Genomic DNA, 24,416 nt, shown 5'->3' on the forward strand with positions numbered 1-24,416 from the left:
AACTCTATATTGTAATTACTTCTCGATAAACGTTTAATGGCGTAGACGTTAAATATTAACACAGCTTCATTCATGGTAACATTTAGGAACTATAAATTATTACTATAGACTATAGAGGCGGGCATAAGCCCAAGCAGGATTTCAAAAGGAGTTTTTATACCACATAATTCTTTGTTTGAAATATCAGCGCTATGGATTGAAAATAATAAATGAAATTGCAGTGGAACTTCGAAATCCCAATTATTGATGATCGGTATTGGTGTTATAACCCTGCAGTTATTTACGCAGTTTTCAATATTGAAATTCTCGTATAGATATTGCACAAAGCTGGCTGACGAATAAAACCATTTCTAAATAACATAGATTTTACAAATTTTGTAACACAAAAAATTAACATATTTCAAAATAGTATTTAAATCTTTTTCATAAAATATTTGCAATTTCTGCATACCCATGGACTTTAAGTCTCTAACACTCGCTTAAGATGAAGTTTTCCTTCACCTTCATTGTGAGAAAATCAGCATGGCTTTGGCTCAAAGAATATCCGGCGGGTGTCAAGCCGAAAGCTTAACTTGCCTATTATAAAAATCGTTTCTTGTTGTTTCAAACACAAATTAACTTTATTCATAAAGGTATACAAGTACACTTATGAACGTCAGAAAAGAAGTTAAATTAATTCTAAATTTACATTTACTACCAGTTCACAAGTCGAGGGCGTAGAGGCAAGAAGAACTGGCAAGAAACTCTCCGCTATACTTTTTAATCGCTAATTTATAATCGATTACTATCATTTAAATATTCGTTAAATTTATAAAAAGCTTTCTTAATTTATAAGAAAATTTAATTAATTCTTTCTTAATTCGTTTAACGAATACATTCATATGTGAATACCAGTGGCGAAGGGTGAAATTTTGGCAAAGGGAAGCCGGTCGGACAAATTATTAATATCCGTAAAACCCGTACTGCTCCAAACAGATTTCGAATCAGAAAATAACAAACACGGATGACAGAACATTTTGTTCAGTTTGCAACTGCCTGTCATCCATGTATATTTATCATATAACGACGCGTGAAAATGTTTAAAAAATCCATCTCGCCTTTTGCAATCAATAATCATGTGTGGGATTGCTCGACCTAACTGAATAACATGCTTCTTGTATGCATAACTTAGTTTTGAAAATGAAGTTTCTTTTGTAAGCAGGTAGTCTGTTGAACAGCACTCTATATGAATTAAAGCCATAATAACAAACAAAATCCACAGTATTTAACCAAATCTGCGATTAAATTACCTTACAGAATCAGTCACAGTTTAAATAACACAAATATTAAAATATAACAAACGAAATTATCACGCACCAGTGGTATAGGAACACATGTCACATACTAAAAATAATCTATTTTCAACCAAACGAAATGGAACGCGAAAATATGCCAAAATAAAAAGAATATGACTTGCGAAGGATTTCATTATAACGCTAACTCTTTTTAATTTTGTCGTGTTTTCTTTCTCCCGTGCCGTGGTTCAATAACAATAATTTCTTTGTCTCTTTCTAATAGAGGAGAGGAGAGAACTGCAAGCCGGTCGCGATCAGCCTTATCTTTCTTTAAATTTTACGTACAGTTAGCGAGCATTAGAAAGAGATGGTTTGACACGCTCTGTCTCTTTTCGCCTCATAGTAAAACGTTGGCCGAGATAAGCTGTAATTCGTCGAGTTACCTTTAATGTAATTTAGGTACGAAAAATTGACGCGCTGATTAATTTACGACTATAAAATGAAATGTGATACTTAGGGTATTGCTAAGAATTACTATTGCTATTGTAAATCGCGCAGGCATTTAATTAATAATACTTTGTTAATGAAATAGAATGTAAATACTTTTGTATGAATATGGAACTGATTTTTGAAAGGTAACCCGGTGGGAATCGGCTTGTATGGACTCTTCGCCACTGGTGAATACTCTCATTTCGCGTGGGAGTTTGTTGTAAAAACGAATACAATTTCCATATAAGGAGTGGTTTATCTTCTGGAGTCTGGTTCCTGAGTTCCGTTCCGACTATCTGGTGTATCTAACTTCATTTACAGTTATATATTAAGGTTAGAATAACTTTATTTCTCATATGAAGTTTTTCTCAGTAAGCGAATTTTTGTACATATATTCTATCTAATATATAAAATTCTTGTGTCACGGGGTTAGTAACCGAACTCCTCCGAAACGGCTCGACCGATTCTCATGAAATTTTGTGCGCGTATTGGGTAGGTCTGAGAATCAAACAACATCTATTTATATTTTAGACAAAATTTTTCGTTTTTATTTTTTTACGATACACCATACAAAAATACATGCAACCCTAAATTTTCACCCCTCTACAATCATCCTGTATGTTTTTTTTGTTAATTATAAACTTTAATTTTTTGGCACAAAAACATGGCGTTTTGCCATACTACTATATAATAAGACGTACGTTCTTTGAAATTTACACTCAATTGGAAATTTTACTAAACTAAGCCAATATTCGATATAAAATTCAATTCAAGCACTGGGATTTATTGATCACAGCCTATGTATGGCATTTACACGTGCGATTCAATTACCGAGGCCTGAAGAGAGCGTACAGGCTGCATGGAACATTACGATTAATGTCAAAGGTCAGCGAGCCTTGAAAACCTGCAAGGGACCTAAGTAATTGCTGGTGCATCGCATTGTCAAATCTGCATCCGGCGGAAAGTAAATCGTAATTTAAAATTTTAATTTATTTGACATTGCTTGTTGTATCAACGCAATCGTAGATAGGTATTGCAATGGAGTACATCTCTTTAATGGATACGGATTATCGGTTTCGATTGCTAAATCTCGCGGAATCGAGGCAACTAAAAAATGAAATATATTTTGGGTTCATTTCTCGTGATAGAAGTGTTATTTAAATGTATTGCCTGCGTACTTGTATGTTGATTGAATAGCAGGAGACGAAAGCCGACCATATTGTCTATGAACGACCAAGTCCCTTAGAGGCTTTAAAGGCGTTAAAGCTTGCCGAAAATTAGATAACAGAAGAAGCTATATAACCAACGCGTTCTTTAGAATGAAAAAAAGAAATGCAAGATTACTTTCTGACCTATTATTATCGCAAGGCTTATAAGGAAAGCGAATAGATTTTTGAAATGAGAAAAACAGTTTTTTGGTGTTAAGCAAGCTTTGACTGCAGATGGGGTTCAATCTGGAGGGTCAAATAGCCCTAAGGAATGCGAAAGCTCGCAGTTGTAACCTTGAATAATCACAGATTAACATCCGTAATGGGGACTGCATTTGTTTACGCACACAGTTATGAAATCATTGCCAGACTCAATATAAACATTATGCGGAAAACGCGGGTTACAGTTTTACGATATTCACATTTCATAAGTACATAATAATTTACGCACAATTTCATAAACCCTATAGCGTGACCGACTTATGGCTTTCATCAAAATTATTCCGATAAGAGCACAATACTTATGGCAAATCATTATTATGTGGCGTTTTGCCAGAGACCTAATGAGGTGATTTATGTGTTTGTTACTTTAACGAAGTTTTCTTTAGTACATTTCCACTTTTGCCAAGGCCCATAAATATTTAAATTAACTAGGCAATTGCTTTTTTTTAATGGAATCTCGCTGTTGGCCTTAAGGGTCTAACAGGTCAGCACGGGCTGTTTGTCGAGCTTAGCTCAGCCGGGGAGCAATTGCACTACGCAAAACAATATTTATACAAGAAATGATATTGTCTAGACATTTATAGTATACGCGTTCCTAAATTGGGGTTAATATCTCAATAAAAAACTCGTTTCGACGAATGAGATTCAATATAAAATATTCCTTATGGATCTAGAAGAATACTTTGTAGATAAGAATTGTTAGAGTTTTTTAGAGATTTAAATAATAATATTATAACAGAGAAATTGTTTGGTCTGTAATATGTACTTTTTAAATGATGGCCCCAATAAATGATCACTCCACGCACATATTTGTATATTTATATTCACAGTGTATACGTAATAATATCAATAAATAATAAATCTGCGTTTACTGCACACGACGTCATACGACAGAATTGCTATTCTCTCTAACTATCTAAAGTTATAATAAGTAACTATCGAACAAATACATCAACCAATAGCGTGTATTTTTTCTCGATCTCCCTTTCTCACTCTCTCTCAATTGCTCTCTCCCTTTTTTCGACAAAAACGCTGCACATCTTCGTGACGTTTCCTTATGAAGTTGCCTAGAGAAGTTTCATTTTTCTCGGAAATATCTGTTAATTCAATAAGATGTTCACTCTAGTTAAAGACAAGGTCAGTGAGTCGGGGTGAAATGTAGTTAATAATATGGGTAACATTGCCCCTTTAATCACGGAGGAGTCGGCACTCTGTCTGCGAAAAGCGAATCGCTTTTGCACTTTCTCAGCGACGTTAATCTCAGACATTTTCCTTATTCTAATACTATGATTTTACTTTCTATTAGTTTTTGGTACAAGCAAAGTCTTGACCTTATATTGTGTTATTACTATATATATACGTTTTAAGATCTAAGTAGATGAATGTGTTAAAATAATTGCTATTAGTATATGATATCGTTTTACGTAGTATATCCACGTGTAAGAGTTATACTGTATTTAGTAAAGTGAATAAAGCTTACAAATGAGAAAGTTTATAATTCAAAATAAACCACGATGTTTTTTGATTTAATTACTAAGACATTATATAATAATACAAAATTTTTAGCTTTATAAATAAGATTCAATCCTAAAAATTAAAATCGAAACACTATTTTTATTTATGAATCCATTTTAATTCTAATTCTTTTGCTTATTTTTATTCATTAGTAATGAATAAAAGATGTGTGTTCTTAAATGTATTTACACTTTAAACATTTTCTACCACACTTCCTGCTTTGATCTTCAAGTAATACATTACATTATTGTTATGTATATATTATTATACCTGATTCTAGCTGTTGTAAATGAAACAAACGTATTGTGGTAAAGTTTATAGCTATGGACTAAAGCTTTGAAATTATGAGACTGTATGAAAAATCCAAATATACGTAAAATAAGTAGCATTGCGGTAACTGATTCTTTAGTTAACTCACAAAGGAATATTTCTACATCAATATTAAGATCCCCATATTTGCGAAGATGTTTTCGTAAATATAGTAGGCAAGTCAATGGTATAAGTAGTCGTAGCTACGTGCTACGAGCGGCGCCTACACGCCTGCCGCGTAGCTCGAGATCAATACAGGCTACGAGCTGCCCTCGTAGCAAGCCTATTTACTTCCATATCTATTGACATCTTTTCTATTGAGTAGGAATATTATATACATATACGTACATTTAGTACACATTTTGTAATGAAAAGTAATGTGTATTAAGAAATATGTACAACTATAAGTATGAATAAAAATTATCTTTTATATTAGATTTATATAAGTATGTCTAAAGAATTGTTCAATTTAGCGACTTAACTTCAAACCCCGAATACTTATTTATATACAGAACAGTGATTAGATCTTTGATCATTGTCCAGTTAGATGTAAACTTTTTTAACGTTAACTCTCACTTGCCTCTGAGTACAAATGTTAATGAATATCTTGAATATCCAACTACTTGAGTTAAACCTGCTTCGTTTTAACTAAATGATTAATATTACTCAAGACTAATTTATGGTTTTACTGTATCAGTGTTTGACAAATGACAGTGAACGATTACGTAGGACATTTACAAATATAGTATTGATTAAAGAGGGCGGCGTGTAGACCGAGTGGCGCCGGGGAAATAAGTAGTTAAGTAATACAAACATATAGAAAAAGTGACCTACTTTTTCCTACGTTTCTTATGTTTTATGTTCATATCATAAGATAAATATACAGCCGGTTTTTTAATGTAGTTCTTAATACACAAAATAACCTAATAATACATACAAATAAAGCAATATTTACTCTTGTTATATGAATATAGGTTTAATTTATACATACACACTTATAGACACACATGCTTCATGCATGTGTGTCTATAAGTGTGTAACGAAATCTTTTATGTTACCTAAAACAAGTTATCTGATTATATTTTTAGGCTGTTGTGTGTACGATTTATTTTGAATTCAACCTAAAAATAGAATTTTTCTGGTAACCAGAATTAAAAAATACTACCATTTATTCGTTCTTATAACAATAATCATTAAAAGGGTAATATTTTGTTTAATTCGTTTCATATTAACTGCCTAACAAGTATGGTGCAAGCTAATCTGTTGTTATTAAAGGATTTTGTTAGTTTGTAGGCTTACGCGTTAATCGCATTGAAACTACGTACCTAATTAACAGACTAACCTTTTCGTATGTACATAACCCTCGAATAGTGGTGAAATGTCCTATCGTTTCACTTTTCGTTAGAGTATTCGTTCACTAACCCACGTCGCTGATAAAACTGTAAAGGTTTCCCGGGGTAAAACCTTTTACATCGGTGAATTATCTACCACTGTAAAATTATAATATTATTATAATGAACCAGGGTGAATGGATTTTTCTTTAAATAAATGAATAAAACGCTGGATTTAATTATTGACTATGTATTTGTGTGTTGTTCCCACGAGAATGTAAGCGTGCTCCTATTTCAAGGCAAATCTTTGTTTTTAATATATAGTAAGAAATTAACGAATAAAATTACTAAAAATAACCAAATTAGATTACACAACGAATAACCACAAATTCAACAACAATAGTAACGTCCTACATCTAATGCGAGCGTCGAAGAAGTCCACCCGACCATACAGCGCGCCGTGCTTATATAGCCTGAAAACCAGTTTAGTCCAGTATACCCCACTGCTACACGTCACTTGACTTTTTACAGCTTATTATATTTTATTATTACTATTTAAGATGTCACGTGGAATATGGTTTATTGGTTGCAGCTCCTTACAAATATTGAATAAAACAAAAAACTTGCCGATTAAAAAGACTGGCAGAGAGATAATAGTTCTTCTCTCCCTTCTACCCCCTTTATTTGAGAACTGGCTCTAAATGTAAAATGTAAAAGTAAATTAGAAGTACTTTATAAATATTTCTTTTTTGACATTCGTAGATGTGTTATTGTGTTAAATATATGAAGAAATGATTGTTATTTTATTAGAAAGGTACAAAATGTGTATGAAGACGGTATTGAGAATTAAAGATTTTACTTTAAATAAAAATAGAATTTCATAAGGGAATACATAATACACACAAGAACAACTATGATGGCTATCATGTGCATCGGATGTGGTTGTTATCGGATTAATTTCAATGCAAGCCTCGATCCGCCCGCCCTACGCCAATCGATTCCCGCCCACGCCTGCTCTCAATACAGAGCTACTTTCGACACCCTTCTATTTGTTGTTCGTAGATAAAATTGTTTATGAATAAATCATTAGCTAGACTAGCTTTAGCTAGGAGTTTTTTGTGGTTTTATGATTAATGATTTTTAGAGTGTAGTGTGTAGTGTAGTAAAAATTGTTTTTTTGAAATATAATTGTTCTTTATTTGTTTATGATTTCATATACTGAAATAAATAAATTATTATTATACTGCCAAGATAAATAATATATTACAAAAAACAATGATACCAAAGATATAGCAAAATATGGAATACTTTATGTTCAAACATTTACAAAATAAAAAAAAATATTAAAAACATTTAAATAAATTAATTTAAACTAATTTGGCTGTTGTGTAATGGGTGTGTCAGTCAGAGTATCCTCACGTAGAGAGTGTGCTCATTCTTAAAACGGATAAACATATTCCGCGATAGCTTAAACCAGCCAAGGCTATATATTAAGGCTATTTTATTATATATGGTGTTCGTTATATGCCAGTTCGTTATTGCGATTAAAAACTGTGTTTTCGGTTTGGTTAGGTAAGTTTTTTATATAGCAGGCTTCAAATCAAGCCGAGATGAATAGAAGTATGTGGTGTAGATAAATGTGAAATATATTATAAGTAAGTCATTTTTTCTATGTTGACTATTTTCGTCAGCGAACTTTTTAGCTCTGAGCTAACCAAGAGCTTATGCGCAGTACTTGGCAATACATAATGTGTAAACAAGTATTGATTCATAAGTATATTTTATAATTATTGTTTGTATTCCAGGGTAGTGGCATAAATGGCAAGCGCGGGCAGAATGCGAAGACGTGTGGCGCGATGAGCTAGCGAAATGGTCGGGGAGGGGGCGGGCCGCGGCGCCGCGCAGTGGCAGGTGGGCCCACTATTTTTAGTATATAGGCTCTAAAAATAATTTCAATTATAAACGCAAGACAGTTATATATATATGAGCCAAGGCTGTACATTTTGCTCTCTCAGGCTTTCTTAAATCTAAATCGTCGGAGTTACGCCCCGATAGTATACTGTGGCTATATAAAAAAAGCATATTGAAAAATAATTTATTTCTTATTGTATAGAAAAAGATATTTATAGTAAGCATAGTGTAATTAAAGTAACAGTTAATTTCATCGTAACAGTATCACACTGCATAGTTTATGTATATGCAATTCATTACAAAGACCGTCTAAAAGTATGGCAGTCTCCTCGCTAGCACCGCTAGCGTCGCGATTGTGACACAGCTTGCTTGAGCATTATTTATTCACACTGCCGAAGACATGGTGAAAGCGACAGTATACTTTATTTAATAATAATCTACAAAACATTACGATAAAGGGTATATTTTCAAATAAATATCATACAATATATTCGTACACAGGTGGGCGACTCGCCCCCGCGCGCGCCCATGGGCTTCGCGGCGCCGCACGATGCCTCGCTCAGCCTCGCGCCGGCGCCGCCTGGCCAGACCGCCGCGGCCGCCGCAGCAGCGCTGCAACGGGCGCATTCCAGGTACAGTAAAATCGTTAAAACTAATCACAGCCCTATAAATAAATCTTCAAGTACGTTTTGTCCCATATTTGCAAAGGTGATATGAAGTCACAAACTAAATAAAGCTATTAAACGCTTAAGGATGCGAAAATTTAGAGATGGCATAATATGAACTATTTAATAAAAAGTATCGATAACCTATATTTATATATATATATATATATATATATATCTAACACATATATAGTATTTACAATATCCTTAATTACAAAGTATGTAATAATATTAATTATAAAAAAAATGGATAAATATGAAATGAAAACAAATTTAAAAACTTTCCTGTGGCAGTATACCTACATTTAATGCTGGCAGAATAGATTTTGATTATCTGTATCGTATTTCTTGCAGGTCGATGTCGTCGCTACCACCTGAGCCGTTCATGATGCTCCGGGCGAAGGCCCTGAGCAAACGAGTGATAATAAACGTCGGTGGTGTCAGACACGAAGTCCTTTGGCGGACTTTAGAAAGGCTGCCGCACACACGTCTTGGCAGACTTCGGGACTGCAACACACATGAAGCGATCACTGAACTCTGCGATGACTACTCTTTGCAAGACAATGAATATTTTTTTGATAGGTAGGCTTGTAGGCTAGCTTGAAGTAGTATTTTATTTTCGAATGCATTCAGGATGTTTTAATGGGAAAGAAAACCTGATCCAATCGAATTCATATTTTAAAAATTATGGTGGTCGACAATATTTTTTCCATACGGAAAACGAGACTCTTGCTAGCTTGAATTTAAAGAGAGTTTTCTCAAATGATTTTTTTATATTATTTCAGGCATCCGAAGAGTTTCAGTTCGATATTAAATTTCTATCGGACTGGCAAGTTGCATTTAGTGGATGAAATGTGCGTATTGGCATTTAGCGATGACCTTGAATATTGGGGAGTGGACGAACTGTATTTAGAATCGTGCTGTCAGCACAAATACCATCAGAGAAAGGAACATGTTCACGAAGAAATGCGCAAGGAAGCGGAAAGTTTGCGCCAAAGGGAAGAGGAAGAATTTGGGCAAGGCACTTGCGCCCAATACCAGAAATGGTTGTGGGACTTGTTGGAAAAACCCACGACGAGTATTGCGGCCAGGGTAATGTATTGAATAAATATTTTATTTACTGACCTTCTCATTAAGCTGCCAGGAATAATGTGGTAATACCTCAACCTTTATAAATGTAAAATGCTTTGACAAATGTTTTAAAATATGCATTCAGAATTGTTTATTTTTATAACACAAATTATTTAGTTACTTGTAATATATGCAAATAATTAAGTTATCAAATATTTATTATTACGTATCAAGGTTCATCAACCGTATAAAATTAGCATTTTTATTATTACCATTTGTTATACAATTACGATATTTTATAATTCAGAATTTGTTTATACCTGGCAATTTTGATCTCTATAGCACGTGTTTTTCTCGAATTTATATGGTGCATGAATAACATCTATTGCATTGTTATATATTTGTTATTATGTGTATAAGCGACTGTACCCAACGCCTTAGTTCTCTAAAACTAATTAATAGTGGAAAATCACTATTTTAATTGGAAATCAGCTTAATTTGGTCTAGGTACGGTCGCTTTGAGTAATTGCGATGTTGTCTTGCACTATCGGAGTATCTGACCCGACGCTTACGTAGCCTGATCTGTATGTGGTTTGTTCCTTTACCTACTCTAAGATATATATCATTTAAGCGTGTATTCAAACACCGTCTACCCTCATAGGACCAGTCGAATAAAAACGCACAGCCTGTTTATTTACGACGATGACTGTAATTTTATTTATTGTTTTACGAAGGTGAAGATGAAAAGTTAAAACATAGGTAAATCCTTAGTAGGAGAAATTTTGCAAATTTCCTGGTGAAGGTACTTATGCAGCAATATAGATCAAGAAGCTTGACGAGCCGAGTCTCCGTGAATCATGCTTGCATATTTATTACATAATGGTGGCTTATACGATATTGTATTATATTAAACATTTATTATGTATGATATATTAAGGCATTATGTGCCATTTTTACTGTCACTTGCTAACTTTAATGTTCACAGCCGCGTCGGCAGTTCTCAAAGAGAACTATATTATATAAACAAAGCTTAATTGTTGTCGCAAATATTGGCTAAGGGATGGGCTTACGCAATGTGACCAGGCGTTGCTGACGTCACTCTAAGGCTTGCGTGCGCTGCGGCACGGGACGACTGTCGCCCTCGGTCGTTGGTTAACGACTGCGGGCGTTTGCTGCGCCCGCGCCGTCTCTCACTAAGGCCGAGTGTCGTTTTGCAGACTACCCTACTCTACTCCACAACATTTTCACATATCCTTGTATACTTACCTGATACATCCAACTGTCTAACGCTTTTGCTTTATCGTACTAACGACTAACATTAATACAGTATTAAACGAAGAAGTTTTAAATTGTAAATTGACAAGATTTTTCAGGTATATTTAGCTCCTAATTAAATTGATTGCAAAGCTTTTTCGTTTTATACGTCAAACTTATAATACTAAAATCTTACTTTCACCACATTCACACAATACTACTGTGACATATCTTCACAAATAGATGTTATTTTTACACCGACTTCTACAAAGTAATCTAACTATCAACTAAACGTAGTTATAACATACTACATTTAATTACACGTTTAACTACTTACCTTGTAAATACGTACACGCATTCTAACAAGTTCTATACAATTGTTACAAGATACTATTGCCCAACTCTTACAAGATACTATTGTAATTAATGTTGTACTTTTAACGGCATTATTTACATAAGTATCATGTCAATTCCCATGCCCAAAGACGTCATGTATATACAAGGATGAAAGCTAGGAGAACAAGCAGCTGAATAAGTGCGTCGTTGCAGGTTATCGCCGTCATTTCAATCCTCTTCATCGTGCTGTCCACAATAGGGCTCACTCTCAACACAATACCTCAGATGCAAGTCTCGGATGAGAACGGCACCCCGATGGACAACCCGCAGCTAGCGATGATCGAAGCCGTGTGTATCACGTGGTTTACCCTCGAGTATGTGCTACGATTTAGTGCGTCACCGGATAAGTGGAAATTTTTCAAAGGTGGACTTAACGTGATAGATTTGCTGGCGATATTGCCATACTTCGTTTCACTGTTCCTTCTAGAAACGAACAAAAATGCGACGGACCAATTTCAAGACGTGCGCCGTGTTGTCCAAATATTCCGTATTATGAGAATATTACGTATCCTAAAACTCGCCCGACATTCGACTGGCCTGCAGTCACTAGGTTTTACACTTAGGAACTCTTATAAGGAACTCGGACTTCTAATGTTGTTTCTCGCGATGGGAGTTCTCATTTTTTCATCACTGGCTTATTTCGCGGAGAAAGAGGAGCCAGGGACAAAATTCATTTCAATACCTGAAACATTTTGGTGGGCCGGCATTACCATGACCACAGTGGGGTACGGGGACATCTATCCAACTACGCCTCTGGGCAAAGTTATCGGATCAGTATGCTGCATTTGCGGCGTGCTGGTAATTGCGTTACCCATCCCTATAATCGTCAACAATTTTGCCGAGTTTTACAAGAACCAGATGAGGCGCGAGAAGGCGCTCAAGCGTCGCGAGGCACTGGAGCGCGCCAAGCGCGAGGGTTCCATTGTCTCCTTCCACCACATAAACTTACGAGATGCGTTCGCCAAGAGCATGGACCTCATCGACGTCATCGTCGACACAGGTCAGTTGTTCGAGTTACGCTCGTTGCTGACGCTTCACCATGTCATGTGTTTTCTGCTCGTATTGGTCACCTTTGCATGCAAGCTTCTTGTGGTCTGTGCTTATTTCTAATGTTCGTAGAAATGATTGTAAGCGTCGTACTACGTTGCGTGCACTTCGCATAGTACCGCTCTCCGGACTCGCAGACATTTTGACTCAAAAGTAAAAAAAGTTCACGTTACATCGCAGCTACAGCTATGTTAACTCGTCCAATGCGAAGAGGTGCATTCAGAGTATGTTTATTCCTTGTCTTCAGGTGACAAATGCGTCCTCATTGAGGCAAGAGACGACGCGAGATGAGCTACTTACTACTATCGCAGTCGTACTCGGCCCCTTATTAGTTTAGTAGCTCGGGGCCGGGTTCGCGTCGCGTGTAGTTTGCGATGTGCGACGAAGACACTTTACCTAAGGTCGATTACATTGTCAGCGTAAGCCTAACGCTTCATAAAACTAACTCCCATATCTTCTGTGGACTGTCTGTTGTGTGTATCCGGAGGACGCTGAATTTTAGACTGTTGTGTGGAATGTGTGTTGTGTAATCACGCTGCTATTTACGTCATTCGTTAATAACTTTCGCTAATTTATCGTATCATGCATAGCCAAGGTTAAGAGAGCTTAAGGGGAAGTTGACAATGCGGAAGGGATACTTGGCTACTTATGAATGGTATGTGTCTCCAGGACACAACTTGTCCCAGGCGGACGGCACAAGTCTGGAAGGTGAAGCGCCGCCCACCTCCGGCTGCTACAAGCAATATGAACATGCTATCGCCAATAGGATGCCACAGCCTGATCCTCTTCAGGTAATCTCTAATAGACTGAACATACTTTAATAGTCTCACGAGCCTAATTTATTTGCGAACATGAGATTATTTTGATATAATTATATAAGCCCTTAATTTTGTATTATTATTACTCATTACATGTGGTACGAAATCATGTAATCTGCGCCGTAGATTAGAGGTAATCGCGTTTGTAATCGCTTTTAAATTATTAAGTTGTAGTTTCAGAGTAGTCCTAAGACGGATCGTCGCTTCTCGGCAGAAGGCTTGGGCTCACCGGAAAAACGCTTACTCATAAACCCTGAACAAACACCAGTAAGATATTCACCAAGTCATTTAATGCTAATGCCTGCTCAGTAGAATTACGTATTTCTAGATTTTTAAACTAACCTCTTCTTAAGCTATAACTATATTAGTTTCTATGTAATTTTTATACATTAAAAGTTATATTTTCGAGTCTATTGTTAACATTAAAGAACTCGTCTATCAACTATCACATAATTTAAATAACCAATTAATCATAATTATTTAGAAAACTAGGCATTCATTAACATGGATAGTTCCTTGCCTTGATTAATGTAGTGAGCAGAAATTAACGACTAATATTTCTCTTTTCTAGGAGAAGAAGATGGCTGAAAAACAGCTTGACTTGGAACAGCTGCCTTCTGAGTTTGAATGTTGTTTTTGCACGTTTAAGGTACTAAATAAACTAACTTTAATCTTGCCTACTAACTTATTAGTCAAGAGTTTTTCTCTTTCAACGAAATTAAAGCATTGCGATTCTTACGGTATAAATCCCTCAACTTAGCAAACCTAGACAATAGCGAAGCATAGAACTTCGCAATATATTACTCAGTTCATTATATGTCGCAGCTACCTAGACTAATAAGCCGTTCAATCAATAGCCTAGCTTCATATCTAAGCATCGCCGTTTAACTGGCTGTCTGACAGGTTGTCAGCCAATTGATTAAACTGCTAGGCAAACGAATTGGTTCCATGGTGTTTTATTATTATATTATTTATTTACATTTCCTACCACCTCAAGTCAGAACTCTTCAAACTGTCAATATGTCGGCAAACCACAATTTTGATGCTTAAAGAAAAACACTTTTTTAACGGATTATAGTTATGTATTTGTATTTAAACTTATAATTATTTGTGCATAATTTTAAATTTAAACCGACGTTTCGCGTGCTTTACAGCGTGCGTGGTCACGGTGACTGAAGACAAAGGTGTTAAATGTCAAAAAGTATTACAGCTGCAGAAGATGTTGTGTTATCTGTATTTATTTCCCCGGAGTTGGTATCGACTAAAAGATGTAGATAATTTTAAATTTAAACCGACGTTTCGCGTGCTTTACAGCGTGCGTGGTCACGGTGACTGAAGACAAAGGTGTTAAATGTCAAAAAGTATTACAGCTGCAGAAGCTGTAAAGCACGCGAAACGTCGGTTTAAATTTAAAATTATGTACAAATAATTATAAGTTTAAATACAAATACATAACTATAATCCGTTAAAAAAGTGTTTTTTCTTTAAATGTGTAAAAGTTATGTAAATAAAAGACAATACAATTTTGATGCTGTTTTCCAAAGTTTAATGAAAAACAACAAGTGCGATTGAAAAGTGTAGTGTCAATAATAATGAGAATTTAGCTACCTCACAGAAGCAATTTAATTTTTAAAGAAATATTTTTATATCATCTTTTTTATTTTTTTCATCTTTTTTATCGATTATGTGGCAGAACACTATATGATCACTCTATATCTTTCGGGGGGATAGGCAAACGGCGCTGTTAAGTTAAGAGGCTAGTATAATAATATAGAAATTCTGTATAGATTTCTATCGTTCCAAAGGTTCTTATCCTTTATCTGACGGTTTTGGTTTGGTTTCGTTTGGTTGTCCCTTTTTGTAACATTTTTACCCTAACATTTTCAGGGTTATAAAGAGTTCATAGATGCTGAACAGCTTATGCCAATGTCTACATCAGATTTGCGACAGCCAGTTTGCGTAGAATTGGCTTGTTTGCAGAGACACCCGGCACCGCGCGCGCTACCTGAAGCTACCCCTAACAGTCTCGATAGTCCCGGTAAGTACTCTATCCTTGTTAAACCTGTAAAATTAACAGAGCCCCGTCCTTCCTTGATGAAGACAGAAATAATTCCATTGCGTCGGTTACGTCAAATTGCACCGTTTCATGTAAAGCATTTCCACTCAGTATTTACCACTAACTGTTAATGCACAATTACTTGTAGAGCACCCTTGACTCTCGCGAGTTGGGTGTGCTCGGCTCCATATGGGTCTGTCTTGCGTTGCAGATACATTTGCATCATGCCTTACGCACCCTTTTCCTTCAGAGGGCGACATCACGTGCGAGATCGACTCCTCAAACTTGTATGTGAATCCGCTGGATGGTAGCGGGGGGAGCGGCGAGGGTGCGGGGGTTTGCAGAAGTGCTTCGGGTGATGGGGGCGTCTTATGTGCGAAAGATTCGCAGGCCGAGGGCTCGCCGCGTGGCTCCAGAGCCAGTTTGTCGGTCGGAGCGGTCGCTAGTGCAGCAACGGCAGAGCCACTGCCGCTGTACTCCTCTCGAGCCAGCCTGGCTCAGCTAGAGGAATCCCCCGCAGACGATTCCAAGCCCAAACATAGAAAAGCAAGATTTCAGCAGGTCAGTCAACGCCTTCGCTGGCCCTCTCACGACGAAGACAACGCGGTTCAAACATACCAACCGAGACAGTATTGGCTTTGGGGTACAGAATTTTTGTTGACATGTCGAATCTATGTTCGTATCGTCCTTCGTATGTTTGCACGTTCCAGGACTTACCATTGTCTTCTTCGTTCCTGCATGCACCAATTAATCTTTAACTCTTTACTTTCTTAGTTTGTTTTCTTTCACTTGTTTCTTAAATTTACTTGTTACTTGTATACCTTACTGAGGGCACTATTAAATATTATAGGAGTGGTCGGAGGAGGAGAAGAAACCGCCACGAGGGATTGCGACGAGGATAATTAATCATCACATCCTATTTGGTAAGTTGTAGATCGATTTATCATAAAGATACATTTAATTCATACGCTTCAACAACTAATAATAAAATATTGAGTAATTTCGATGTGTTAGCTATATTTATCTACTTTTTTTTAGGTAAAAATGGCAATAAACGCGGGAGTGGCGGCTGGCCCCTTGAGGGAGACAGGTCTCGGTCCATACTCAAGAACAAAGAGTCCCGGGGAACAGACAGCGAGCTGCTCCTGCAGGAGACAACCTCGCTTGGAAATAACGTTAGTTTTTATTCAGAAGACAAATGGTTGAGTGATTTTTATTCAGTTAATATAATTATTTATTATTACAGGGTGATTCTGGTAGTGAGTCGTCCCCTATACGTCTCAAAGACTTTAAGGGGCACAACCATAAAGCCGGCATGGAGAGAAGCAACCTTGTGTCGTAGTATCATTGTCTGCACGCCCTGCTATACGCTGCGGCCCCATTTTGTAGTGAAATTTATGCCGCACCCTTCGGCGTACGCTATAGATCTAATTAGAATGCAATAAAATAAAATAAAAATACATAAAAAAACATATCATTGGGCGATTGTGACTGCTTGTTGATAGTTTTCATTTCGTAGTTTTATAAATATGTAAATTATGTATTTAAGGTGAAATTGTTCATTCCAATCGAAAAGTTGAAAGTACCTACTTGTTAAGTTTTTTACGTGCAATTATTAATTGCTAATTCTAATTTAAGCGTATAGTTTGTACAGCATAGTTGAATGAAAAGCAATTATTAAAGAATTTCTGAAATTGTTACATTTTTTTTTGAATTACGAACACCTCTGCCGCCTTTACCTTATTAGCATGAAATAATAGACTGTGTGACATAGACAATGTGTCATAGACTGACACATTTCGTATTATTGTCAGCTAACAAGCAAAACCGTAATGGACTTACGGGACTCATATTCTAAATTTGAGATTATGTTTAAGCCAATGTTATTTATCCATCTTCCCAATCCCACTCGTAACTTTTTAATAGAATCTTATAAAAAATGGAGATATATTTTAAAATAATGTTCTTAATAATGAATTATTTAATTTGTTCTCTTGTAGATGGGCGATGATAAAATTAAAGAAACAGTTAACAATGATATTTATTTTACATTAAAGAAATTAAATATTAATTTAACAATACTTTTCTCAACATCAGTGATGATGATTCAATTGCGCGACATAAATAATTTTGACTTTTAGCGTATCACAAATAAACACGTACAAATAATACTATAATTGTCAATAACCATTCCTTACATATAAATCTATTAATGAAATACATACAGACTTTGGTATGTCAATTAAAATCGGACAAAATTCTAAATTTAAATAAAATATTACGTTAATAGTTAATACAGCGAAAAACAGGTAAAAATAAACTTAGGATACTCTCTGTTAGGAATTACTTCTATAGTCAGTATCTATGTACTAATTTATATACAAAATAATCCATCTATGTCAATTACTTATTCCAAATTTGAATTGTATCATTCTTGACTTAAAAGCAATACAGAAAATATTTACTTCGCCATGTTACTGTGTTGCATATTTTAACATTTAATAATGCACTCCTCGGTACAAATTTACCTAATGTGAACACACAGGGACATTCAACATTTCATGCCACGCCTTTTATACTCAATACGTACTAAGTAGTTTCTATATTACAAATGTTACAATTAAATCGAAAAGACGTGCTGTAGATGATAATTTTAATAAAAAAATAAAATTCGAATAGATAAAACTTTATAATCTTGTTTTTTACATAATTCCAGCCAGACTAGATTTTTTTTCTTAAAGTTATTCAATGAGGTTTCATTAGACTGCTTATATTTAAATACAGCTCATATCTCTGGCAGTGAATTAATCCATACTTTCGATTTCGTGTTACTAACTGCGTTCTGGATATGAATAAAAATTCAAAGGGTCCAAAATTACGTATTACGTTCTAGATAACACTTCAACCATATCAATAATAAAATAACCTACTATATATTACGTAAACGGATAATTTAAATTTAATTTATTAAGATAATAAAATTAATTAATCACATAAAATGGCTGACGTCACAATTAAGTGCCAATTCTTACATTACAATAGACTAAAAAAATACCAGAACGACCAGGTACCTCGCTTTTAATATTAATAATGTTTATTACATTTTTCATAGATGGAACAAAAAATTATGTATTGACGTCTTACAATAATAATTTATTGCGTTCCATACTTCAATATATATACAAGTACAGCTGCAATTTCCTATGCAACTTCCTTTCTTAAACATAATTGATGTTGTATGATGATGTAATAGAAATAACACAAGCGCGAAAATAAAATGAAGAAAAATATTGGATATAGGGGTATAATTTGCTTCTTATATTTTTAGTTAATAATAAAAAAATGGTGTGATAAAAATTTTCAAAACAGCTGAAAATTTATATATTAATCATCTATGTTGTTAATTTATACTATGATTCTTAAAAAAGTATATCTGTATTTAGGTTTGTGTTTAACTCAGTGTTTAATGAGAATAAAGAAAATGTTTGCATAACCTTTTCTACAATTTATTATATAATTAGCCTCTATTATAAATGAAAAACTTTTCAAGTACAATAGCATTGTTTAGTGACCTTAGTACAGTCACAACAAAAACCTTCTTAAATTATACTTTTTAAATTTATATGGATACTAAATTCTTACATACCAGTCATCTTATAATAATTGTCTTTGTTCTGTTTGAATTTGTCTCTGCCCAGTTTTCTGGCAAGAGTACACAGCCATTATGTATATATTGAAAACAAATGAATTATACTGAAACTTTAAGTAGAATAAGGCAAAGGCAATAAAGTTTTAATAAATTTAGTCACTGTATAGTAAAACTTGGAAGACAAGCATAAGTTTGTCTATATCTAATATCTGTTTGCTGTCATTAAAAAACATTTTTAATTGTCTATGTTTTAAAATGTCACTCACTGGTTATCTGTGCCATGCTATAGTTAGCGCTGTACGAAATTTTCCCCATATCCAAGGGTAAAGTCCACCACCTCTCAGAGCAGCTCTGGCAACATATTTGAAATAGTCATAGAGGCCCCATGGAGCGTGTCCACCATTAACATAGTACACATAAGTAAATCCATCTTTACATCTACCTTTTATGGAATAGTAGTAGGGAAGAAATGAGTGTAGGTGAAATCTGAAATGATAAATTAATTAATCTGATCATATTGTTGCAAGTAAATATGAATTAAAACAATAAATCTTAGGGAATATCTAGTATTGTAAAAATTGTGTATGTATGTTGTCCACAAGACGAGCATGTTATTGTGTGTTGTCTTTAAATTAAAAATCATGTCCATGCTTTTTTATTTCACTCAAGTATAACTACAAACAGCCCAATTATTTTTAAAATCAGCTTTTGAGAAGTAAAAAAGACATATATGTACATTATATGTGTGTAATGATGGCAAATATTTGAAATTTTTTTAAGGGATTTCCAATGGACGGACTAGCAATGTTAGAGTATTTAGGATACTTACCGTTTTTTCTCATAGAACAGTATTGCTTCTTTATTAGTAGTAAGGACATGTAAAAAAATTGCTTTAACACGATGCTCATGTGGAGGCTGAGACACTGGGCCTGCTAGATGATTCAAGAATACATCTAGCAGTAATGTGGCCACACCTGAACGCCGGTAGGAACGCACTACACCTGCAAAATATGCCTGTATTGTCTATAACCATTTCAAAAAATATTAAGTTATACAGTAGAGAAGATTAGTTATCTTTAGCAAATGTCCCACTATTGTCAAAATTATGAATTGAAGTCAATTGATGTTATGTATTCAAATGAACCTCCAAATTTGAGGGGCAAATAAATTTATAGTTAAAAAGAAACAGTTACATTACCTAATGATAGTATGTACGCTACAAGGGTATCTTTGGAGGCGAACCACCTGGATAGTATTCCTCTATCTTCGGCATTTAACTTGAGATATGGCTTTATCTCAGCAACTATGAGACCAATAATTTGACTCTTATATACAGCTGCTAGAGCAAAAAATTTCTCAGATGATGTTATATCCTCGTACCAAGATTGTGGATATTCTATTGGAAACCATTCTCTGCATAGTGCTCTTACCTGAAATTTTTTGAAGTGAAACTTCTTTAGAATCGTTGTGATTTCAAACCGGATGCAACGAAAAAGCGACAGTAAAAAGAGACAGAAACATTAATTCATATGATTTAACGTGGGAGAAAATGAGATAGATAAACTTCTTTCGAATCGTCGTGATTTCAAACCGGATGCAGCGGTAAAGAGAGACAGAAACATCAATTCATCATATGATTTAACGTGGGAGAAAATGAGATAGCAGGCATTATACAGCCTCTCTTTACTGCCGCTTTTTCATTTGATCGAATTTCAAACTTTCGATGTTTTAGTTTTTCCCAAATTAAAAATTTATATTAAACTTATAAATTAAAATTTATCATTAAAATATACTGTTTTAAAAGAACACACACATTTAGATAATGGAAAATGATTAATTTATATATGATTAATAATAAAAAAAATGTTTTTGAAGGTTTCACTTCTACCATGTGTGAATTGCACATATGTTTTTTTTTTAATTCTCTTTTAATTAGTAACACAAAAAAAGATATGTTGAATTCAAAAAAAATCTTTAAAACACATACCTCTTCTAAATCATCAGGGCACAGAAAACGCAATTGTACATCTTTTAATGAGCATTTTTCTTCTCTAGACTTCTCAATTATTACTTGGAAGCCTTCAGACAAATACCTATAAAATAATACTGTTTGTAAATTTTAATTATAAACAATCCATACCTATTTCATGATAGACGTGTCTTCATGGATGACTGTAAGCTTTATACCAATGTGTTCTAATTACAAGTACGAATCAATTAAAACCCTAAATTGTTCCCGAGTCGCAGCCAGTTATTGGAACTTGATAATAAAATGATACGGAAAAATAATGTCTCACCAGCTGAATCCAGCCATTCGTTACATTGGCCATTAATAGTCACATTTAAAATTTATAGAAGTCTAATTCTATGGTATTGGAACTATCCCATTCGATTTATTATAATCAAACATAATTTTGAAAATAATATTTTGTTTCAACTACGGTAAGTTGATCTCGCAATTCGAAAGAATAAACAATGACAATTGACATAGACATACTCCTCCTTCATTCTTAAGAACGTCATTTTGAACTCTGAAAGCTGTAGTGGCAGTGACACTCCTTTTTATTCACAGAGTATTTAGCTAAATAAATTATGAATTCATCTGCTGAGTTTGTAACTTACTACATGTACTTTATACGGTGTTAAAACTAGGAAAGAACAATAAATATTTTATTATATATTGCACCTGTTTAATTTAAACTGTGTACATTCTACATAAAAATTGAAGATCGAATTTGCATGTAATAAATGTATATGTTTTATCGTTAATTCAATGACCTCGAATTTCAAATGCAACGCAATACAAACGTACACATGTTGCTACTTATTTGGAATTGATTTCTTAGCGATGCTCCCCAGACGCATTGGTTTCGACTTACGTTGGTGTCCGGTAGCTTCACTTTCACACGAACTGTCGCTCGCCACTTGAGTTCAAACACTTAGCCACATGGTAAATTACTGATGCTGTGCCATACCCACTGCTTATTGTTATATTTGACAGTCTTAAACGGCAGATTCCAGTCTTATCGGAATCACAACAGATCATTAGAAATTATAAAGTACAAAGATTTCTTTGGGAAACAAATAATAAAATATTCTACCTTTAGGATGTAACACTTTATATTGCATGAGGTAGGATGTTTAAGAAAACCCTGGCCAGAATTCTTAACTGTCGGCTTTCAAATTTACGATCAAATTGAAATAAATGTGTCCTAAAAAGGTAACTTCATACATATAATTCTTTGTAAACTAACATATTACAGTCAAAACGTCTACCAATTCCACAAAAATAAAATAGAGCGTTAAACTATCCGCCCTAATAATTAATATCTCATGTGCTGGCAAAAAGTTGCGTATAGGATGTCGGCGGAACCTCTGTAATGTGAGCTTTGGGATCGGCGCACGCGCCGCGCGCACCATTTGCACTCAATCTTAATATCTCCATCGCTCGATTACAAATTCATAACAGCGACCTTTATTTTTTCTTTTCGATCTCTTAGATTTTTTGTCTCCACTACCCAAGCTAGAATAAAGTGGTTCTTTATTATTCCTAATACGATTTTATACGAAATTTATAACGTTTTAAGTAACTTTAATAATACGAAAATAATATCTAGTGTGCACTATATATAATTTATTGATTAGCATAAGCCAACTATATCAAAAAAGGTATACCTACCTATTTTTTATATGCTGTAGGACAAAATATTTCATTAGCTTGTATTGGACTACGATAAAACGATTAATTATATATAATATATATATACACACTGACGGTAAAAAGTAGTATCAATTTATTTATTTGTGATAATTGTATAATAAGTATAATTAGTATTTTATCATTTTGGTATAGAGACTTCTTTCTACTCAGGTTGAGGGTGAAATCAATAAAGATTAGTAAACAAAGATCCTAAGACACTTATCAATCGGTGGACATCACATATATTTCTCAGATATAATATGTCTCATTAGCGAAAAGTGATAACATGAACAAGGGAGGCTTTGTGGGGGCACGATCCGCCGGAAGTCAGAGGTCGTGGTATCATCGAGGCCATGATATCCTTGGTTCCGAGAACGTCTCAAAGATGATGTTACTTTTTTAAAAATATTTTTAATCTGTGCTATTACCGATACGAATTCTCTTCTGTTCTGTGTAACATCTGCGCATTAAAAACAATGTTGGTATTTAATAAATGTTATTATTACTTTAGTTAAAAAATAAACGGGTTTTCTTTTAGATAAGGTATTTATTTTTCAAATCCTGTATATAATAATGTTTAACAGTACACTTTATCAATGTTTTATTTAATTGGTATTATCTTCATAATCACAATCGCTTATCAAGCCGATTATCTTATTTATTTATTTATTTATTAATCCTTTATTGCCTTATACAAAAACACACATAACAAAAAAATAAAAAATAAAAAAAAACAGTAACAAAAGATATAAGGCAAAGGGCGGCCTTATCGCTTACAAGCGATTTCTTCCAGGCAACCCTAATGAGAAACACAACGTTAAAGAAAAACCATCAGAGGGTAGAGTACAAAAAAAATCAATTAACAAAAGCAACAAAAAAACAAAAAAACTAAAAACTTAAACTTAGAACATGCGTTACTATAACTAATTGAATATAATAAAACAGAATCAAAGAAAAAATAGCAATAATAATAAATAAAAATAATTATAGACAAAAATTTAAAAGCAAATAAAAAGGTTAACCTATAAAAATAAATATATATAAGCAGAACTAATTACGAGGTAGAAAGAAAATGATCAAAAAGAAGCTTTTTAAATACATTTAAAGATTGCGCTCGTCTAATATCGATTGGTAGGGAATTCCATAGCAGGATACTCTGCACAGTAAAGGAGGAGTGATAGAATTCAGTTTTATGCGTAGGAGTTTCAAGAATTAGGTTGTCTAAGGAACGTAAGTCAAAACTGCCGCCGGAGAGGAAAATAAAATTTTGCTTTAAGTAACTAGGGGTTTTGGGATTAAAAAGAATATTAAAGAGAAGTTGTAAAATGCGCATCTTACGCCGCAATCGAATGGGTAGCCAATTGAGCTTTCTTCGGAACTCCGAAATATGGTCAAATTTACGGAGTCCAAAAATGAATCTGATGCAAACATTTTGTAAGCGCTCTAACTTATCAAGCTGCAACTCAGTTAAATCAGGATAACATACATCAGCATAATCAAG

General features: G+C 34.3%; 2 protein-coding genes across 5 annotated transcripts in view; one reads left to right on the forward strand and one right to left on the reverse strand.

Moving 5' to 3' along the window:
* LOC111003753 (potassium voltage-gated channel protein Shab) overlaps window positions 1–17,266 on the forward strand; it is a 37,564-nt gene extending 20,298 nt beyond the window's left edge. Inside the window, exons 3-15 of one of the 4 annotated variants that reach the window (XM_022274426.2) lie at window positions 8,154–8,259; window positions 8,761–8,891; window positions 9,279–9,506; window positions 9,710–10,016; window positions 11,799–12,645; window positions 13,362–13,483; window positions 13,685–13,777; window positions 14,082–14,159; window positions 15,398–15,548; window positions 15,778–16,127; window positions 16,417–16,489; window positions 16,605–16,741; window positions 16,813–17,266. In XM_022274426.2, coding sequence (XP_022130118.1) covers window positions 8,218–8,259; window positions 8,761–8,891; window positions 9,279–9,506; window positions 9,710–10,016; window positions 11,799–12,645; window positions 13,362–13,483; window positions 13,685–13,777; window positions 14,082–14,159; window positions 15,398–15,548; window positions 15,778–16,127; window positions 16,417–16,489; window positions 16,605–16,741; window positions 16,813–16,908 — 2,655 coding nt within the window. In that variant the 5' untranslated portion in view covers window positions 8,154–8,217 and the 3' untranslated portion in view covers window positions 16,909–17,266. Of the gene's footprint in view, window positions 1–8,153; window positions 8,260–8,760; window positions 8,892–9,278; window positions 9,507–9,709; window positions 10,017–11,798; window positions 12,646–13,361; window positions 13,484–13,684; window positions 13,778–14,081; window positions 14,160–15,397; window positions 15,549–15,777; window positions 16,210–16,416; window positions 16,490–16,604; window positions 16,742–16,812 lie in introns of those variants that run through there. The other 3 variants (XM_022274428.2, XM_022274430.2, XM_022274429.2) reach the window with 3 other exon arrangements.
* Window positions 17,267–17,594: 328 nt separating this feature from the next.
* Window positions 17,595–21,675, reverse strand: LOC111003750 (N-alpha-acetyltransferase 60). Its single transcript, XM_022274423.2, has 5 exons — window positions 21,513–21,675; window positions 21,203–21,308; window positions 20,414–20,645; window positions 20,045–20,216; window positions 17,595–19,701 (listed from the first exon to the last, which is right to left on the reverse strand). Exons 1-5 carry the CDS (start codon window positions 21,527–21,529, stop codon window positions 19,485–19,487), a joined length of 744 nt encoding a protein of 247 aa, XP_022130115.1. The 5' UTR covers window positions 21,530–21,675; the 3' UTR covers window positions 17,595–19,484.
* Between the last annotated feature and the right edge of the window lie 2,741 nt (window positions 21,676–24,416).

This window comes from Pieris rapae, chromosome 13, assembly GCF_905147795.1.
Source record: "Pieris rapae chromosome 13, ilPieRapa1.1, whole genome shotgun sequence".
Lineage (NCBI taxonomy): Eukaryota > Metazoa > Arthropoda > Insecta > Lepidoptera > Pieridae > Pieris > Pieris rapae.